This window comes from Pisolithus orientalis (assembly GCF_024613125.1).
Source record: "Pisolithus orientalis strain OTSU chromosome Unknown F5J12scaffold_11, whole genome shotgun sequence".
Lineage (NCBI taxonomy): Eukaryota > Fungi > Basidiomycota > Agaricomycetes > Boletales > Pisolithaceae > Pisolithus > Pisolithus orientalis.
In genome coordinates, this window is record NW_026260792.1 from 628,638 (window position 1) to 645,054 (window position 16,417).

The 16,417-nt window shown below is 49.4% G+C and overlaps 2 protein-coding genes and 1 non-coding gene across 3 annotated transcripts; 1 reads left to right on the top strand and 2 right to left on the bottom strand.

Moving 5' to 3' along the window:
* Positions 1-6,353: 6,353 nt before the first annotated feature.
* On the bottom strand, positions 6,354-11,310 carry F5J12DRAFT_741239 (uncharacterized protein). Its single transcript, XM_051742027.1, has 10 exons — positions 10,961-11,310; positions 10,657-10,858; positions 9,348-10,602; positions 8,449-9,290; positions 8,106-8,384; positions 7,687-8,034; positions 7,330-7,641; positions 7,175-7,269; positions 7,052-7,121; positions 6,354-6,989 (listed from the first exon to the last, which is right to left on the bottom strand). The coding sequence occupies exons 2-10, from the start codon at positions 10,852-10,854 to the stop codon at positions 6,762-6,764; spliced, it is 3,627 nt and encodes a 1,208-aa protein (XP_051600844.1). The 5' UTR covers positions 10,855-10,858; positions 10,961-11,310; the 3' UTR covers positions 6,354-6,761.
* Positions 11,311-12,894: 1,584 nt separating this feature from the next.
* On the bottom strand, positions 12,895-15,026 carry F5J12DRAFT_54345 (uncharacterized protein). Its single transcript, XM_051739980.1, has 13 exons — positions 14,978-15,026; positions 14,839-14,926; positions 14,746-14,788; positions 14,625-14,697; positions 14,521-14,570; positions 14,440-14,463; positions 14,345-14,381; positions 14,239-14,291; positions 13,886-14,188; positions 13,733-13,832; positions 13,606-13,667; positions 13,450-13,552; positions 12,895-13,393 (listed from the first exon to the last, which is right to left on the bottom strand). The coding sequence occupies exons 2-13, from the start codon at positions 14,879-14,881 to the stop codon at positions 13,286-13,288; spliced, it is 999 nt and encodes a 332-aa protein (XP_051600845.1). The 5' UTR covers positions 14,882-14,926; positions 14,978-15,026; the 3' UTR covers positions 12,895-13,285.
* On the top strand, positions 12,896-12,977 carry F5J12DRAFT_t102. Its single transcript has one exon. It is a non-coding gene; the product is annotated as a tRNA-Gln (tRNA).
* Positions 15,027-16,417: the final 1,391 nt, after the last annotated feature.

Here is a 16,417-nt window from a genome sequence, read left to right on the forward strand (position 1 = left end):
TGCAGGAGTAGTTGCATGCATTGATTCAGGAGCTGAGGTCTCCTTGATATCGGAATGCATCGTTCAGCAACTTGGTATTATGACATACTGCATCAAAAGCAAATTCAAAACAACCTCGTTTACTGGAAAGGATGTGGAGTGGGTTACAAGAAAGGTTACCCTCCAGATAATCATCAAGAACCGGGTAATTTGGGTCAAGTGTTACATCGGGCCCTTGGTAGGAAAGGAACATATTCTTCTTGGAATGCCATTCCTTAAAGAATTCAAACCATGCATGAACTGGGAAACCAGAAAAATCTCATGCTGGGATGACAGGTATGTACCAACTAAAGAAACCAATGCTTACATTAAACAGGTTGTCCCTTCTTACAAGGGACAAGCGACCAGACCTCCTAAGGAGAGGTTGGAAAAACAGGAAACGGGTCAAGTACCTGTTACAGTTAAAAAGACTACTCTTTCTACAGAACTAGAGGCAGCCCTTGCCATGAACAAGGAGGAAGTTCAACTTCCAGAAGAATACAAGGAGTTTGCAAAAGTGTTCTCGGAGGAAGACATCCTGCTCCCGGCACATCGACCTGGGTTGGATTATGAGATCAGACTTTGTGATGATTTCAAGCCAAAGAAAGCTGCGGTGTATCCAATGTCTCCTGAAGAACTGAAGGTGCTGGATGAGTTCTTAGAAGAGAACTTGAAATGCAAGAAGATTCGACCCTCAACATCACCACAAGCGGCACCAGTCTTCTTTGTCGCCAAGAAGGATGGAAAGAAGCGGTTAATTCAAGACTACCACTATCTTAATTTCGTTCACCATCCCAGACGCACATCCCTTGCCAAACACCCAGGCATTGTTCAACGAGTTGGTCAAATCAAGGTACTATGCCAAGTTCGATATTAGATGGGGTTTTACCAACCTCAGGGTGAGAGAAGGAGATGAGTGGAAGGGGGCTTTTATCACACCCCGAGGATTGTTTGAACCCATGGTAATGTTCTTCGGACAATGTAACTCACCTCCTTCCTTTCAGCAGTATATGGACCAGACCTTTGCCACTCAGCGAGGAAAGCAGGTCAGGTACATGGACGACATGGCGATCCATGCCAAGACTAAAGAAGAACTTCAGAATCAGGTTCATGAATTCCTGAAGATCTGCGAGAAAGAAGGACTCCACCTCAAGATTAGCAAATGTGTCTTCAAGGCTGAAGAAATTGAATTCTTAGGAATGATTATAGGAAAAGGGTGTATGGAAACTTCCCCAACAAAAACCAATGCCATTAGTACTTGGGAAGCCCCTGACAATCTTACAGGACTTCATCATTTCCTTGGATTTTGCAATTTCTACCACAAGTTTATCCCTTCTTTCTCTAGTGTTGCTCATCCCCTCTATGACCTTACAAAAAAAGGGGTGTCCTGTCAATGGACCCAGGAACACGATGCCATGTTTGAGAAGCTCAAATCTTTGTTATGCTCTGCTCCAGTCCTCACCATCCCAGACTTCTCAAAGCTGTTTGCACTTTTTACAGATGCCTCTAAGCTTGGTACTGGTGCGGTACTTGCCCAAAAAGGAGCTGATGAGGAATGGCACCCCTGTTCTTATCTCTCACAATCTCTTGTCGGTGCTGAGCAGCAGTACCAGGTCTATGACTTGGAAATGCTCGCTGTCATTTGGGCCCTCAAGGCCTTCCATCTATACCTGTTATCCCCCATCGAACTGACTGTGGTTTTCACTGACCACAAGAATTTGGAATACTACTGCAAGCCTCAACAGCTCACCCCATGCCAAGCTTGCTGGGCTGCTACGGTCCAGTCTTACCCCATTCGTTTCTCCTGGCAGGCTGGTCGCCTCCAGGTCCCTGCTGACACTCTTTTGCAGAAAAGTGAAGCTGCAGAGCCCACCCTGGTGGCCACAGTCCTTCCCCTGGACCTTTGGCTTTCGGAGGGGGTGGGTCCCCAAATTTGCCTCATTTCCCCTTCATCTTCTGTTACAAAATTACAAAAACAGTTAAAAATCAACCATCTATGCAGAATAGGATGTTTGCCAGCCCAACTTTCGCATTCAAGGTCCAACCCTAAGCCATATTCCTGCCCAGTTGAGGAAAAGTCAAAAGGGAATCAGCTGCCTGACGCTCACCCTTTTGAGGAACCAATCAAAGGAGCCAGGGGGGTATATGTGATATCAGCTGACCTGTATGAGCATGTCAAGAACAACACGTCAAAGGTCTCTACAGGTCCAGAACCCAAGGAAAATGTCACTGTCGTGGACAATGGAACAAAATGATATGGTACAACATGGCTGTACATTCCCCCTGATCATTGCCATCACTGCATGTGCTCATACCACAACCACAAGTCTGTGGGACACCCCAGACAGAAAGCCATGTTTGCAAAGATGAGGAAAGAAGTCTGGTGGGAAGGTATGGGAAAAGATATCAAGGCTTATGTTGCAGGATGCCCAGTCTGCCAGACCACCAAGGTCGTCACACATCTGCCAATGCCACCAGTCATCCTGCATGAGGCCCCTAAAACCACATTCCCATTTCAACAGATATCTATGGATCTCATCATGGATCTCCCTGTCTCGGGAGAACAAAAATACGATTCAATTCTCATGGTTGTTGATCAAGGGCCAACAAAGGCCACCCTGTTCGTTCCATGTCATAAAACTATTGACTCCGTTGGGATCGCCTGGCTTTTCCATCAGTTCATATATTCCTGATATGGAATCCAAGAGTCAGTAATCTCAGATCACAGTCCCCAGTTCATGTCGGCCTTTACCAAGGAATTGTACAAGGCTATAGGGGTCAAAATGAAACTGTCCACGGGTTATCATCCTCAAACCAATGGAGAAAGTGAACAGGTAAACCAGGAAGTTGAAGGATATTTGTGGTTGTACTGCGCAGAATCACCAAATTCCTGGTCCACCAAACTTCCATCCGCTGAGTTCACTCACAATTCACAGGTTCATTCTGTTCATCAAATGACTCTGTTCTCCCTGCTCCTTGGATACAACCCATCCCCTTACCCTGAAGTGAGGATCACTGCAGTACCTTCGGTTGATGAAAGGTTAGAAAGGCTGGCCTCAAACCATGATGTCGCCATCCTTGTGCACAAGAAAGCACAGGACTTGATGCGTTCGCGCTCAAAAGGGTCCTATGTTGTGCCTAAGGTCAGAGATTGCATGCTCCTGGATACCGGACACCTCTATCAAAAACCAGTGCTGACAAGATTGCGCCCCAACATCTTGGGCCATTTGTTGTGACTCAGGTGGTATCACCAGTAGCCTTCCGATTGGACCTTCCACCAACATGGAAGGTACATCCAGTGTTCCATGCCTCCCAGATCTTTCCTTTTGTCGAAAACGAGACATATGGAGCTGTGCCTGCAGCACTGCTGCCTGAATTAGTGGATGATGAAATCAAATGGGAGGTCGAGTCAATTCTGAATCACAAGGTTGATGGCTGAAGAGGTAAGAGGAGATATCTGGTCAAGTGGAAAAGATTCCTGCATTTGTCAAATACCTGGGAACCTGAGGAACATATAAAGGACCACATGTCAGAGGCCCTTGACCAGTACAAACTCACCCGCCATCTTAAGAATTAAATGGACTCCCCTCGCTCTGTCAACACTGAGAACAACTATGCCGACCTCCCCCTTGCCACAGAATCCGTTTATGACACCTACGATGATGGGCTCATCCCACCCATCACTATTTATGCCCCAGCCTCACCTCCAACATCCCCCACTGGCCTTCATGTCCCTGGGTTCTCCTCACCCATCTCTCAACCCTGCCCACTATTGCCCCCTGTCTCCAGGACTCATGGACCATGTCCACTCCTGGGGTTCTCAGTCAGGTGTGTCCCCACACCCTTGGTCAGAGTCCCCCACAGTGAGGACAGTAGCCACAAGGGAAAGGGTAAGGCACGAGCTGACAATGACCCTGATAGTCCAGCAGCCCCCTCCAGTAGCACCAATGCTCCCAAATCTCCTGACATACACACCACCTTTGCCACCTACTCCAACAGCACTCAATGTGCAGCCCTCGACCTCCTTGCCATGGCTGCCTCTGCCTGGCTTGACCAGCAATGATTACCAGTCTCAGCAAGTGACTACCTGGATGTTGTTAGGGCACTTGATGTCTTCCATGATGGGGATGACATTGACAGGTGCTCACCAGAACAGGTTGAGTATTTTGGGATGTTGTCTCAAGTCTACAGAGCATCAGATGTGATCAATGGGCTTGTCTCCAAGATCCAAACTCAGAAGTTGAGCAGAACCATGCCACTGTTGGAGGTGATAATGATCGACATGCTGGAAAAAGCTTCGTCAGACCTTACCAAAGCAGTAACTGGAGGAGCTTATCATCACTTACAGAATCAACAGATAGGAGAGTTCTTGGTGCTGCCAGCTTCCCAGATCCTAGATCGCATCAAACTGAAGCAAGAGGAATCATCAGCTTTGGGAAAAATAAAAGAAGTCATCACAGATCAGGAGAAGGAGAAGGAATGGCACTCCATTGAGCTTGGGTATGTCGACTCTGGGGAATTGTTTAAAGAGGTTGGTGCACATCTCAGGACAGGGACTCACAACTCCACTTGGGAGGTTTTGCTGCAGGATGCATCATGGGCCGGAATTCACAAGAACTATCGTAATGCCATCCACTCTGCCAACCCTCTCCCTGCAACTCCCTTCATCCCTGTCCCTGCAGATCAACTTCAGTTCTATCTTGGAGGACAGTCACCGGTCCCTGCGGACCACGTCCTGTATCAACACACATGCTACCAGTGCTGTTACCTGGGACATTGGTCCTGTCACAATGGATGTGGCTCCTGCTTTACTCCGGCCCTCGAGGAACCACTGACTCCATCACCACAGTTGCCTATCGCCTCTCGCACCTGTTCCCACGTCTACACTACTCACCGACCCCTATCCACTCGCCCTGCTCATGCCAGCTCCAGCCCATCCTCAAGGGTCTGAGGACCTTAGAGGGGGGTGATGTTACACTTCCATCAGGGGTCCTTCCTTTTTCGGCTCTTAGTGGTCACGTGCATCACATGCCTCATCATGTCCCTCATAATCGTCGCCATCCTAGGGGCTCAAATGCTCCAGGGAACATTCAGATCTCCTGCTGTCAAGGTATTTCCAATACCAGTCAAGACCACATTGCCACTGTGATCAGGCATTTCACCGCCCTCCCTGATGGACAACTTGTTCACTTCTTGTTCTGTTGACTCATCCCTGACTTGTTTATATTGCTTATATGTTGTACTATAGCTCTGGTGTCAGGCTCCTTGCTGCACATTGATTGTGCCAGCTGGTACAGCCTTTGTTGCCTCCCTACTCCCATCTTTGACACCAGTATGACTCTTATTTATTTCAGTGATCAGTTTGTTGACTGCTGTGGATACACATCACAACACATCTGTTGTGACTGCTGTGGTACTCATACTTAGGGGTATATAATCCTACATACTTCATCCTGTATCTGCAGTTTTTTGATAGCTTGCAACTGAGCTTCATCCCTTTGCTGTTTCCTTGTTCTCTCTCCATGTGAACAACCTTAGGGACTCGCCAGCAGACAGAACCTCCATCAGGATCAAGTAATAACTCAGCCATAGGGGTTATGACAAGTTCAGGCCCATAGACTCCCACCTCGCATGCTTCATGCCTATTCCATTTGAAGAAGTCACTGCGCTCAGGCATAACACAATGAACACCTACTTCATTGGCATTAATTAACTGTTTAATTCCAAGAATGCATGAGACAAGAGGAATAATGGATAACAAGTGTGAGATTGGACATGGGGGTTTGACCATTGCACAATTACTGTCTTCTCGAAAGTACGAATTGAAGTGGAAACACGAGTTTCTCATTCCCATGAATCATAGTATTTGGACTCCAGAATAATAGTGAACACACACAACATCCGAATATTTTTTGAGATCTTCAAGACATTCAATGAAGTGACATTCACAGCCTGACCAGGGGTTGACATATACCTAGGCAACATCGCCTGAAAGTACAAAAGAATAGGCAGGCATCGACTCCTCAACCACTGGAATAATGGCACTAAAAGAGATTTTCCGGCTTCTTCCATATGTTAGCGTCGTCAGTTGTTATACAGTGGGCAGGTATTATAGTGGCAGCTCTGGAAAATCCTTCATACTTGCCAGAAACGAAGCAGTTGATGAAGAGGGGGGAAGCCTTGGAGGCAAATAGCGAATGCTGCGCGGCACTGGACTTTTTCAAAGGCAGAGGGCCGCGGGGTTGCCAGCACAACTTGCTGGAAGTATTAGTCAGCTTGTCCATCTGCCGCCCGCGTCTCCGCGCTTGGTAATGGCAGCGTTCCTCCTTGACAGTGTATTCTTGTTAATAGTTCACCCACGCAGTCAGCGACATGTAGCCCGAAACCATTGGTCTGGGACGACTTGCATGTCAGAGACACACACTTCCAGCTTTCACCTCATGAAAAACTATTAGTACACGGTAACGAGCGTTGCGTATGAAATGCCGATACTGTCCGAGATTAAAATCGGCAGTGTTACTAGAAGATGCCGAAGAATGAGTGAAGGAGAACGTGATATCTAAAATGGTGTTCAATTATATTTGAAATGTATGGTATAAAATAGGGCTTGGCAGTGAAACTGTCAGGTGTTCGCAAAAATGCCCGTGCAACTATGTAAAGTTGGGAATCATGCGTCCAGCGCTTACTACAGGAGCCCGAGCCCTTGGAGACGGTGAAGGGAGCCATTCTGGTACTATACCATTTCACAAACTGAATAGCCCTCCAGCTCTCCTACGGCTCTGTATGGGATGTACGACAACGAGCGAAATTCCCAACCCAACCGTAAGTCCGATGGCGACCGAGATCAGCTGAAGCGCCGTTTCGAACCCGCTCTGGTAGGACGACGATGAGCCAGATGCTTGGTCGTACACAAAGTTGAGGAGTCCGCTACTGCCAAGTCCTGAAGGAACCTGGAAGAGTATACCGGTAATCTGTGGTACTTAGTTAGTGCTGTGCCGACCTGGGGAACAGTGGAATGAAAAAGGATAATTACCATCACAACGAAGGCATTCCCTTCAAAGAATCGCCCATACAGGTTTGACACGAACCCAACCACGAACGCGCTGAATGAAGCATTAAACCATGAAAGCGAGCAGAGGATGAGGTTAAGGCATACCCAACGGCTGCGCTGATGTCACCCTGATTGGGGAATTTGAGGCTCGTGAAGTGATTCGTAACCCAACCCATACATGAAATGATAATCGATACCAGCTACGGGACCACAAATATCAATAAAAAAACCCGGATGAAGGTCCATAGGGGTGGACTCACCAGCTCTCGTCTCCACCACGGCGCCATCAGTCGCATACTCAAAAATAGCGAGTACATGGGAACTGTCAAGAAAGCCCACCACAAACTAGGCGTCTGTTGCCACCACGGTCCAGATGGATCATGGCTGTCCAAACAGAGGTAATCCGTCGCGCCAACCAATTGCTGACCAACGAAACTCTCATATAATTGTGCGCCGATTCCAAGGCCGAATCCGAGAAAGAGGGAGTACATCAACGCAAAGCAGAGTCTGACCGCACCGGCTACAAGGGACCGCGAGCAAATTTCCAGCGAGCCACACAGGACGATGAAACCCTGGACAACGTCAGTAAGATATCACACAAAGAACGAGCGACACACGGGTAAAATCAATACCACCGAACTACTCGTTACAGCCGGGTAACAGAAATGTCCCGTTGATGCCAATGCAGCGCTCACAAAGCTCATCAGAGTTGAGATCGTGATCTCGAAGACGTTTCCGTACAACTCATTCCGAGGACTGAGGAGCTGTATCGCAACCAATAGACCACCGAGTGGTGCCGAGATGAGGCAATCGATGAATGAACCGGAGAAAGAGACTGAGCAAATAGAAGCAGAGCACATCGCCCCGATGAAGACAAGTTGTGCAAAGTTGTACAAGGGCTTCTTCTGCATCAGAACGTCGAGCGCGGCGGAGGCTTGTGAGACAGATATGTTGTCATGAATGACCTGGTCGTATGGTAAGTAACCACACACGACGCACACCGAAAGGTAGTCAGGAAAAGGGCACCAATGCTCACATTCCAGTAGAGAGTGTGTGCGTCGCTGAGCTTCTCCAGATCCAACGCTGAGGCCTGGCGTATAAACTTGACATTACTCGTTCCGGTGGCCCTGTCCTCGAAGGATATAAGCATCACGTCAGGGAGATACATGCAACTGAGATCGAGGTCGAGCACGCGGGCAGTGCTCTGTATCTGCGCGACAAAGCGGTGAGATGGTCCACCAAACATCATCATGGCGCGTGCAAGCTTAAGGATGAATTCTTGCCGCTGGAGAATGGCGGCGACATGGCGAGTGATCTGTGCGACAAGTGAGATGAATACTCGACAAATATAAAGGAAAAGAAATAAAACGGAGACTTGCCCAAACTTCTGCTTTCTTTCTTTTCTGCCTCTTCTCCTTTTCCCTCTTTCTCTTTTCCCTTCGCTCCTGTTTCTTCCGTTCCTTTTCCTCGCGATTCTTATTCTCCATCTCCATCCCTCTTCCTTTCTTCTTTTTCCTCGGCGCTTCCTGCCACTTCTCCCCGAAGTAGTCCTTTCTACCCTCCTCTTTTAGCCCTTCAACAGGTGTCCCGGTCTCCGAAGTCCTGTCACCACCTGTACTGTGTGGAGTAGCATCCTCGCTTGACCAAGGGGTCGTATTCTCACTCGACGTAGCCCACCCCAAGCTGCCCAGGCCGACTGGGGTACCAGGCAAGGAACGCGACACCCCTTTCAGAACATCACCCACTACCCCTGTCGACGGAAGGGGAAGGTCCCGGAGAACGGCCTTCCATCCTCTGTTGATTCCCCTACTTCCTGCTCGTGTTTCTGAGCCTGTACTGGCTGGACTGGTAGATGTGTTAGTTTGCGAACACGAGCTAGCCTGTGAAGTTTCTGCAGAAGCCGGCGGTGGCACTACGGTGTCAGGCGATCCTGTCTCTCTTTCTCCAGTAGCATCTGTGGCTCCCCCATCAATCTCGTATCTTACCAAGCCCTCTCCTCTCCGTAGATCTGGTGCAAGGGTGGCACCGCTTGGGACAGCAGCCCCAGTAAGCGCACCCGCACCCGCGATAAGCGCAGCTGTCGACGATGATGTCGGTAACGACTGCGTACGGTGGTGGAGAGCGTGTAGAAGAGAGGAGGCGGAAGACATTTTCAGGGATCTGCCTGCTGGTTTCGTAAGCTTCGAGGGTTTGGAGGTACCTCCGTGCGAAGATGTTGAAACTTTCGTCTCGGCCTCAGTGTGGGTCGGGGCAGTTGGTTTAAAGAAACTGTTCTTACCTTTGCCCTCTGGTCGATCTAACCATGGTCTCTCTGGTTTTTCCAAGTTTGATACTTCATCCTCACTTCCCGCTACCGAACTCGAGCGGCTCCTGCGGCCTGGTGTGCTCCCTCCACTTGTACTTCCTTCGTCGTCATGTTCACCCTCACGTTCCTGGTCATGATCGTGGTCGCGTCCGTATAGTGCCAATAAAGCACTAAGGACCCCATTTCCTAGACGGGGATGAGGGTGCAGCGCGTGCATGGAGGATGCAGTGTTGGCTTCAGGATCGATTCGGTCGAAATGCGTAGAAGTACCAGGATGTGAACGTCGATTAGCGAACGAGCGGAACCATGACGGAATTTTTCCCCTCATCCTGTTACGATCTCTGTCTGCATGGCACAACGTCTTGGGCTCCGGATGCGACTGATCGACGTCCGTCCACTCTGCTCCCGCATCATCTTTTAGATCTGGATGATCCAGACGACTCCCTCCGTTCTGCATCCTCTTCTCCGCATCTTTCTCGGTCCCGTCTGCATCTGTACTTACCCCATCATCCTCCCCTCGTTCGCAAACGATGTGTTTTCCAGGGTGAGGTCGATGTACCCAATTTTCTCTTCTCCTCGTATGCGCCCTAACGACACCAGCTGCCCGATGTACTGCCAGCCTCTCAGCATGTCGCTCCATAGCAGGATTGACAACAGCTGCACTGTTGCGCGTGCTGAATCCTCTCCCTAAGTCTGCATCGTTGCTACGCCGCAGGCTTCCGAGAAGGGTACTTCGACGGGTCATCCCTGTTGAGGAATCACGGTTCGAATCTGTCCCGCCCACATCGATGCCAAGTGTCAACCCAAGAGGTGTGGGGCCGACAGGCAAACCTTCCCTCTCGTTAGGGTCTATCCACACTTCACCAGGAACTTTGTGTGTGCTCTGTACCAACAAGGGCGCATCAGACTCGGGCGTATTTGCTCCTGTGTCCGTTGAGGGGGTTTCGACGTTAAGGGGTCTGCTTATATCCGTGGAGGATAAGGGTGAGAAGCGATGAGAAGGGACTGGGTTTGAAAAGGGGTTTTGATCGTGCCTGGAGTTTGAGGTTGTGAACGTGACACTGCTTTGCGGAGGTAGAGCTGGACGGGAAGGGAGACGCTGAATGAGCGAGACCGACTCTAATTGTGATCTGGATGGATCTGTCTCATGGGCTGCTCCGTCCCTTGCGCTAACGCTCCCAGATTTGTGCCGTTCCAGAGCACTTCGAAGGTTTTCGAAGGCTTCAGGCTAAGTAAAGTGGGTTGGACGCCAACAATTGGAAAAATAGCATGATGGACATACATCGAGCCCCAACTCGTCCAGAGCGTGCACGCTCAAATGGGATAATGTCTCGGGGTCGATGCTTAACCGGACATCATCTCTGCTAGCCCATTGAACACGCCTTGGGGTCCTGATTCCTCCATGGCGAGCGGTAGAGGGTTGACCGTCTCCATTCGAAGAATCCGTTTGTTGGCGAGACGGGGAACGAGATTGTGTCATGATACTGGTAGGTATGGTCAGCGAACGATGGCCTGGCATGTGGGACATCACAGTGGAAAGGGACCAGTGTCTGGATAGACAAAGTACAGCAGAAAGAAAAACGTACTCTGTATTAATTGTTGTTTGTTACTTCGTGCCCGCAGATTGTTAGAACAGATTTCAATATAAATCTCGCCAAGAGCGTCACTGGGGATAGTGTCGCGCTAGATGGCCGCCAATGTCACAGTGTTAGTATCGTGTTTAAATAGGTTGGGTATGCGAGTTGGTGAAACGGGGGTGACCGTGACGATCTGTCCGAAACTCCAACTTCTCTGCAGCTCCATTGTTCTATTCAGCAGCATCCGCGCGTGAACATGGAAACGTGCGTTGTTTTTATCTGTGCTATGAATACGCGCGATGTACTTGGCGGCATGCAAGATAGCAAGGTGTTCCGTAGCGAGAAGGGCGACTGCGCCCGGCAAAGGGAGCACCCCTGACGTCATCACACACTTTTACCGCTTCCGCCGGCATTTGCCACTCGACACCTGTTTCCATTGACGACCCCCCCGAGCCCGGGCAACTCACAAGGGCGACTCCAGCTCATCAAACTACAATGCATAACGACAAAGCCAGTTGGAGACAACGACAGATGCTTCATACGCTCGACTCCTGCTGTCGGCGGTGTACCGCGCAGGCTGGGGTTGCTCCAATGATAGATCCGGCAGAAGTTTGACTACTTATTTTCCGTTGCTCCACTCCACAGACAGACGTGTGAACGACCCTAGGGCTTTCTCATAAACATTCCATGGCCTGGAACCAAAACCGCTGAAGGCAAGTCCTTGTTCCTTCCAACCTCATTTCCGTCAACCGCCACCGAATTGGAATCTGATTCTGCCGCGGCGACTCCCAGGTATAATGAGGGACAGTGATCAACGGATTCTTTCCTCGTCACTAACTTCTAGTGACTAAGTGGTTCAACTGAACTAATGGTGATCGAACGCTCCTCTCAAGGACAGCTCCTCGTTCTGGTGTGGATGAAGCAGTATCAGAAGTGGGGGATAGCCCCCATGGGACCAGGGCTGGACGCTCATAGGTCGTGCACCGCGTAAGCTGTACTCTACCTGCGCTATCCCCTTGCACTCCGCTCTACGCCCAATGACTTAGCCCAGTCCTTTGTATCCTTTCATTCGTGCGCCACGTTTCGTCAGTCTTGGGAGGCACCTCAGTGTCACACACCGACGTACCAGATGGATTGGAACGTTCAGAAACTCCGAAGTTAGCTATCTGATACGCCCAGAGGATGTGGTGCAGCCACCACTGCTCCACCCAGGGGAAGCTCTCATGCTGGTCACCCTCACTGACATTCAGGACCTCATCGTGACAAACCCTTATCCAAAGTTGTAGGAGAGCAAGGCTGCAGCGCCCCGCGTCTTCCAAGTCACACATACCGTCCATCAGGGTAAGAGTGAGACCCGGGGGGGACAGATCGTCAAACACTTCACGCGCAGATTGAATAGCCAAGGAGCGGTCCACCCGTGTTTCGACAACCAGCACTCCAGGGCTACTCCATCTCAACCACACTTGTTTTAGTTGTGGTAACACGACTTTCGGCGCGCAGGGGTGCCCTAGGCACTCTGCACAAGATCTACAGAGGTGCACAGACGACTCGCATAATCTTTATTCACTTGCGTAGATAGGAAGACGATACTAATCTTCGGAACCTGGGAGAACGTAGCGGTTGGTTCAATACAGGTGCGCTGCTGCCGCTGCTGCCATGTGCTATTGATGTGGAACTGTGTTTTGCTCGAAGATTGTAACATAGCGGTGACTGTTCGAATTGTTAGTCTTCCAGAGTCTTGCCCACGTTCCCAAACAACAGGTCTGATCTCAACCCCCTTCTCCCACTAGAGATGATACAGTGCTGTACATCAAGCCTGGACTGTTAACGAATGAAGTGTACATCAGGAACTTGGTATGCGGTCAGCTGTATGTCCTGCACTAGCGAGGTGGTTGAGGGCCCGTGAGTTGGTGTTAGTGTGCAGCAGCATGCAATGCGTTGCATGGTCTTGTAGTGTAGCGGTCATCACTCGGGATTCTGATTATAAGATGTTCCCGAAACCCAGGTTCGAATCCTGGCAGGACCTCAAAAAATTTTTGTTCGTGGCTAACCTATTCTACCCATAACCAAGATCTACGTGTCAATACCATCATACCCACCGGAACAAATTGGAGGTACAGTACATACATAGGTGTTGAACTCACCTATATAATGCCATAAGTGTACAATGTCAGGTCGAGGCACACATGATGATGATACAAATACAGAGTGAAATCAAGGAGAGATGGGAAGCGAAAGGGAAGTGCTACCAAAGCTCAAAGGACCTAAGCTCCATAACAATTGTAAAATTACAACTGCAGAAGGCTCCACGCAGTCTGACAGCAACCAACTTGTCTAAACCATGCCGTCTGCAGACAACTTCTCATCTGATTCACTAACTTCTGCAGCATGCCTGCATATGCCCTGGTCGGCTTCTGCTCCAATTGATGAAAGTTTCCCCGTCTAATAAGGGAAATATACGAGTAAATATTTTGTTGTAAAAACAAAACGGAACATACCTCAATGCAAACGTCATCTACTCGGTCCGTGCGCACATTTCCTCTGGAGGAGATAGTCCCCCCTACGAGTGCGGGCGTGTTGCGAACACTGCCAATATCGGTGCTAATCAAGTGGTCATCACATTGTGCGCGACTCATCAGTTGAAACGTGTTTACTGTACTCTTCCCGTCTCCGCATTGAATGTGCTGAGGCCGCGAACGACTCGCGAGGATGCAATCTGCACAACAGAACCCAGAAGAATGAGTTAGGTGGCGGTATCGCTTGTCATCTGTGTGTGCTTACCGTGGACGCAACGCAGGCAGGGATATGAAAAATCACGGCCACCACGGGGTCGTAGACAACAATAATCATGAGCAGCGAGGAGATAGAATTGCATACGAAACTGGTGAGAAGCGAGATATATTTATATATACTATAGAACGATTGTGAACTCACGAGACAAGAAAATAGATGAGTCCCTCAGAAATAAGCCTGCGCGCGAGTCTACCCGAGGCGATCGATATCGGGTCAAGGGCAAAGGCCAGCCTATAGGCCAAAAGACAGAGAACGATGAAATCAAAGCTCATTGCATACAAGGACGTCGCAGCGAGAATAGTATTTTTGGTCTCCACGATTACACAACCTAAGGTCGGTGTCCATGAGGTGATCACGAGGCCGCTCTGCAATACCAGTGACCAATGCCCAAGGACGAGAAGAATCACAAGCCGCGTAATCCATTTATTGTGCCATACGGCAATGCTAGAATATCCGTCGGAAAGAGCACATGTCCCGAAGACATTGGCGCGTACGTGCGAACTGCCAAGTTGATGCAAGCTAAACCAAGAGAAGCGCTCGCAGCTAACTATCGGAAGCTTTGCGCTCAACTATGTTTTGAGAATGATAACGGCAACCAACCTCGTTGAATGTGACCAAATTATGACAATTTAGCGTCCTTTTGTGTTGTTTTACGGTGTCAATACGCCACAGACGTGAGGGCGTGCAGGACATACGTGGGAGGGTCAACTGAGACTATGCTACATAATATTTCAGCAGCATATAGGTGGTCCGTAGTCATCAAGGATATGGCTTACATTCCTATTAATGCAGCCAACATCAAATATCTTCCAGCAAAATAAAAAAACTGCTGGTGTATCAGTGGGCCGGTTTGAATTGTTCATCAAGCAAGGATGCTTACCAAGGGCCATCGAAAGGCATGTTTCCCAGCGATAACTTTCCAATCAAAGTCGAGCGAGATAACAAATTCCCAACTAAATAGTCAATGAGTGGTTTTCTTGGGTAGTCGGCAGAAAGCTCACGCGTAGAGGCCTAGAAGACAGTGTTGCAGTTTGATGAAGAACTCTATACCACAACGTCGAAAGAAGTGTAACGTGCATGAGGAGCGCGCTGACCGAATTCATCCGATGTCGGGTTTGTGACATTCCGGTCTGCCATGGGACAACAAGTTGACGAGACAGCAGTGGGGAGAAGTACGGTTAACTAACCATGGATATCGTCAGCCCTCCCTATGAATCCCGCAAAACGCCATACCTTCTCGATCCGTGACTACCGTCAAACAGACATGTAACGTGTCAAACGCAGAACCCTCCATGCTTTATCTGCCACGAAGTCTGTGTTGGAGCTACCTATATGTGATGCACCAGGACCCTGATTGGCACCCGGTGGCATTAATACATGGGCAATCTCCCCAGATTTCCCTACTCAGCGAGATGCCAATGTCAAGTTCGCTGGTCCAATGGCACGGTGACGACATGGGTGTACATATCAGGACATGTCAGACAGGGTCACTGTGGCAGTAGCGCTCAGACATTGAACAGGCCATTGCAATTCGCGGTCTCGGCCACACCTTGGCTTTGCCACTTAGATAAAACCAACTGGTATAAAAAATCGAACTTGCCCCTGCAGCCCCGCTCGGGTGGCCTTCCTCACCCTGCGCGTGAGCAATCAACACTGTAGGAATCTGCGTCAGATTGCCTTACTTGACGTCTTTGCAGTACGGTATGTTCGGCCTGGTTTGTTTCATCGTCTTTTTCATCCGCAACGACCCTCTGGGCCCGGATCAGTACGACGCCAATGATGCCAACTGCAATCTGACAAATGGGGCAACATTATTACTTGCAAAGAAGCCCGAAGGATCTCCAGTACGGCAAACCTGATGTCTGGCAGCTCCATCCTTCGCCGAATTGCGGGATTCTGCCAAATGCTGCATCAGTACTCGCTGTGAGAAAGCTGAATTACGGGCACAAAAGAGTCATACGCACAAATAGACGACGTGATCCTAAAGATATCGTACCACCAAATTTCGTCCCACACACATATGACATCAGGATGATTTTCGGAACGATGAAACAGTTGAGATGCACTTACATCGCAAGTCCAACCAGAGCGAAGGCAAGCAAGCATTTGAAAGTTCCCTGGTCGACGAACGACACTTCGACGACTTCTGCCCCCCACGTTCCCTTTGCGCCTCAGGCGGTCGTCAGGCCGAACCTATGTTCCTGGGCGCTATCCCTCGTCCTGTGCTGGAAAACGGTTTGTTGTTTGGGACTTTGCAGGGCCGGTTGGACAGCCAGACCAGTCACTTGACTGATGGAGTGTGGACGTCATTTCATTTTCCTTCGTGACCCCACCCCTCAAACCTCTTCCTGATGGTAGTACGTGTCACCTGGTTGTAGACGTCACCGACGCAGGTGGTGGATTCAACATTGCATACGACTTTCCTCGGCGCGAATATACGTTCGAGCGTGTAGCTTCGCAGAATGATGATGATCATAGATTGAACATTGACGCTCTTCGTTTATTCATCATCACAGATATTTGTTAAACTTCGTATAATCTGTACTTCTGCTCGATATAATCTCTTCCGCAGCAAGGCACTTTCTACATAGCTTCCATTTCCTTCATGTTCCTCCATATGACGTCCAGTGGCCATCTGGAGGTTACATAAGCAAATCGAGCGCGACTGACTCC

Bases quoted from the DNA above. Each gene is read 5' to 3' on its own strand.
- F5J12DRAFT_741239 (XM_051742027.1), bottom strand. From the start codon at position 10,854: ATGACACAATCTCGTTCCCCGTCTCGCCAACAAACGGATTCTTCGAAT. The intron at 7,642-7,686 runs GTGTGTCGCTCG...GACGTTGTCCAG, and splicing joins CGGTGGTATTGATTTTACCC to GGTTTCATCGTCCTGTGTGG. The intron at 7,122-7,174 runs GTATGCCTTAAC...TGCTTCATTCAG, and splicing joins GACATCAGCGCAGCCGTTGG to CGCGTTCGTGGTTGGGTTCG.
- F5J12DRAFT_54345 (XM_051739980.1), bottom strand. From the start codon at position 14,881: ATGGCAGACCGGAATGTCACAAACCCGACATCGGATGAATTCG. The intron at 14,292-14,344 runs GTTGGTTGCCGT...AGCTTCCGATAG, and splicing joins ATTTGGTCACATTCAACGAG to TTAGCTGCGAGCGCTTCTCT. The intron at 13,394-13,449 runs GTATGTTCCGTT...TTCCCTTATTAG, and splicing joins TAGATGACGTTTGCATTGAG to ACGGGGAAACTTTCATCAAT.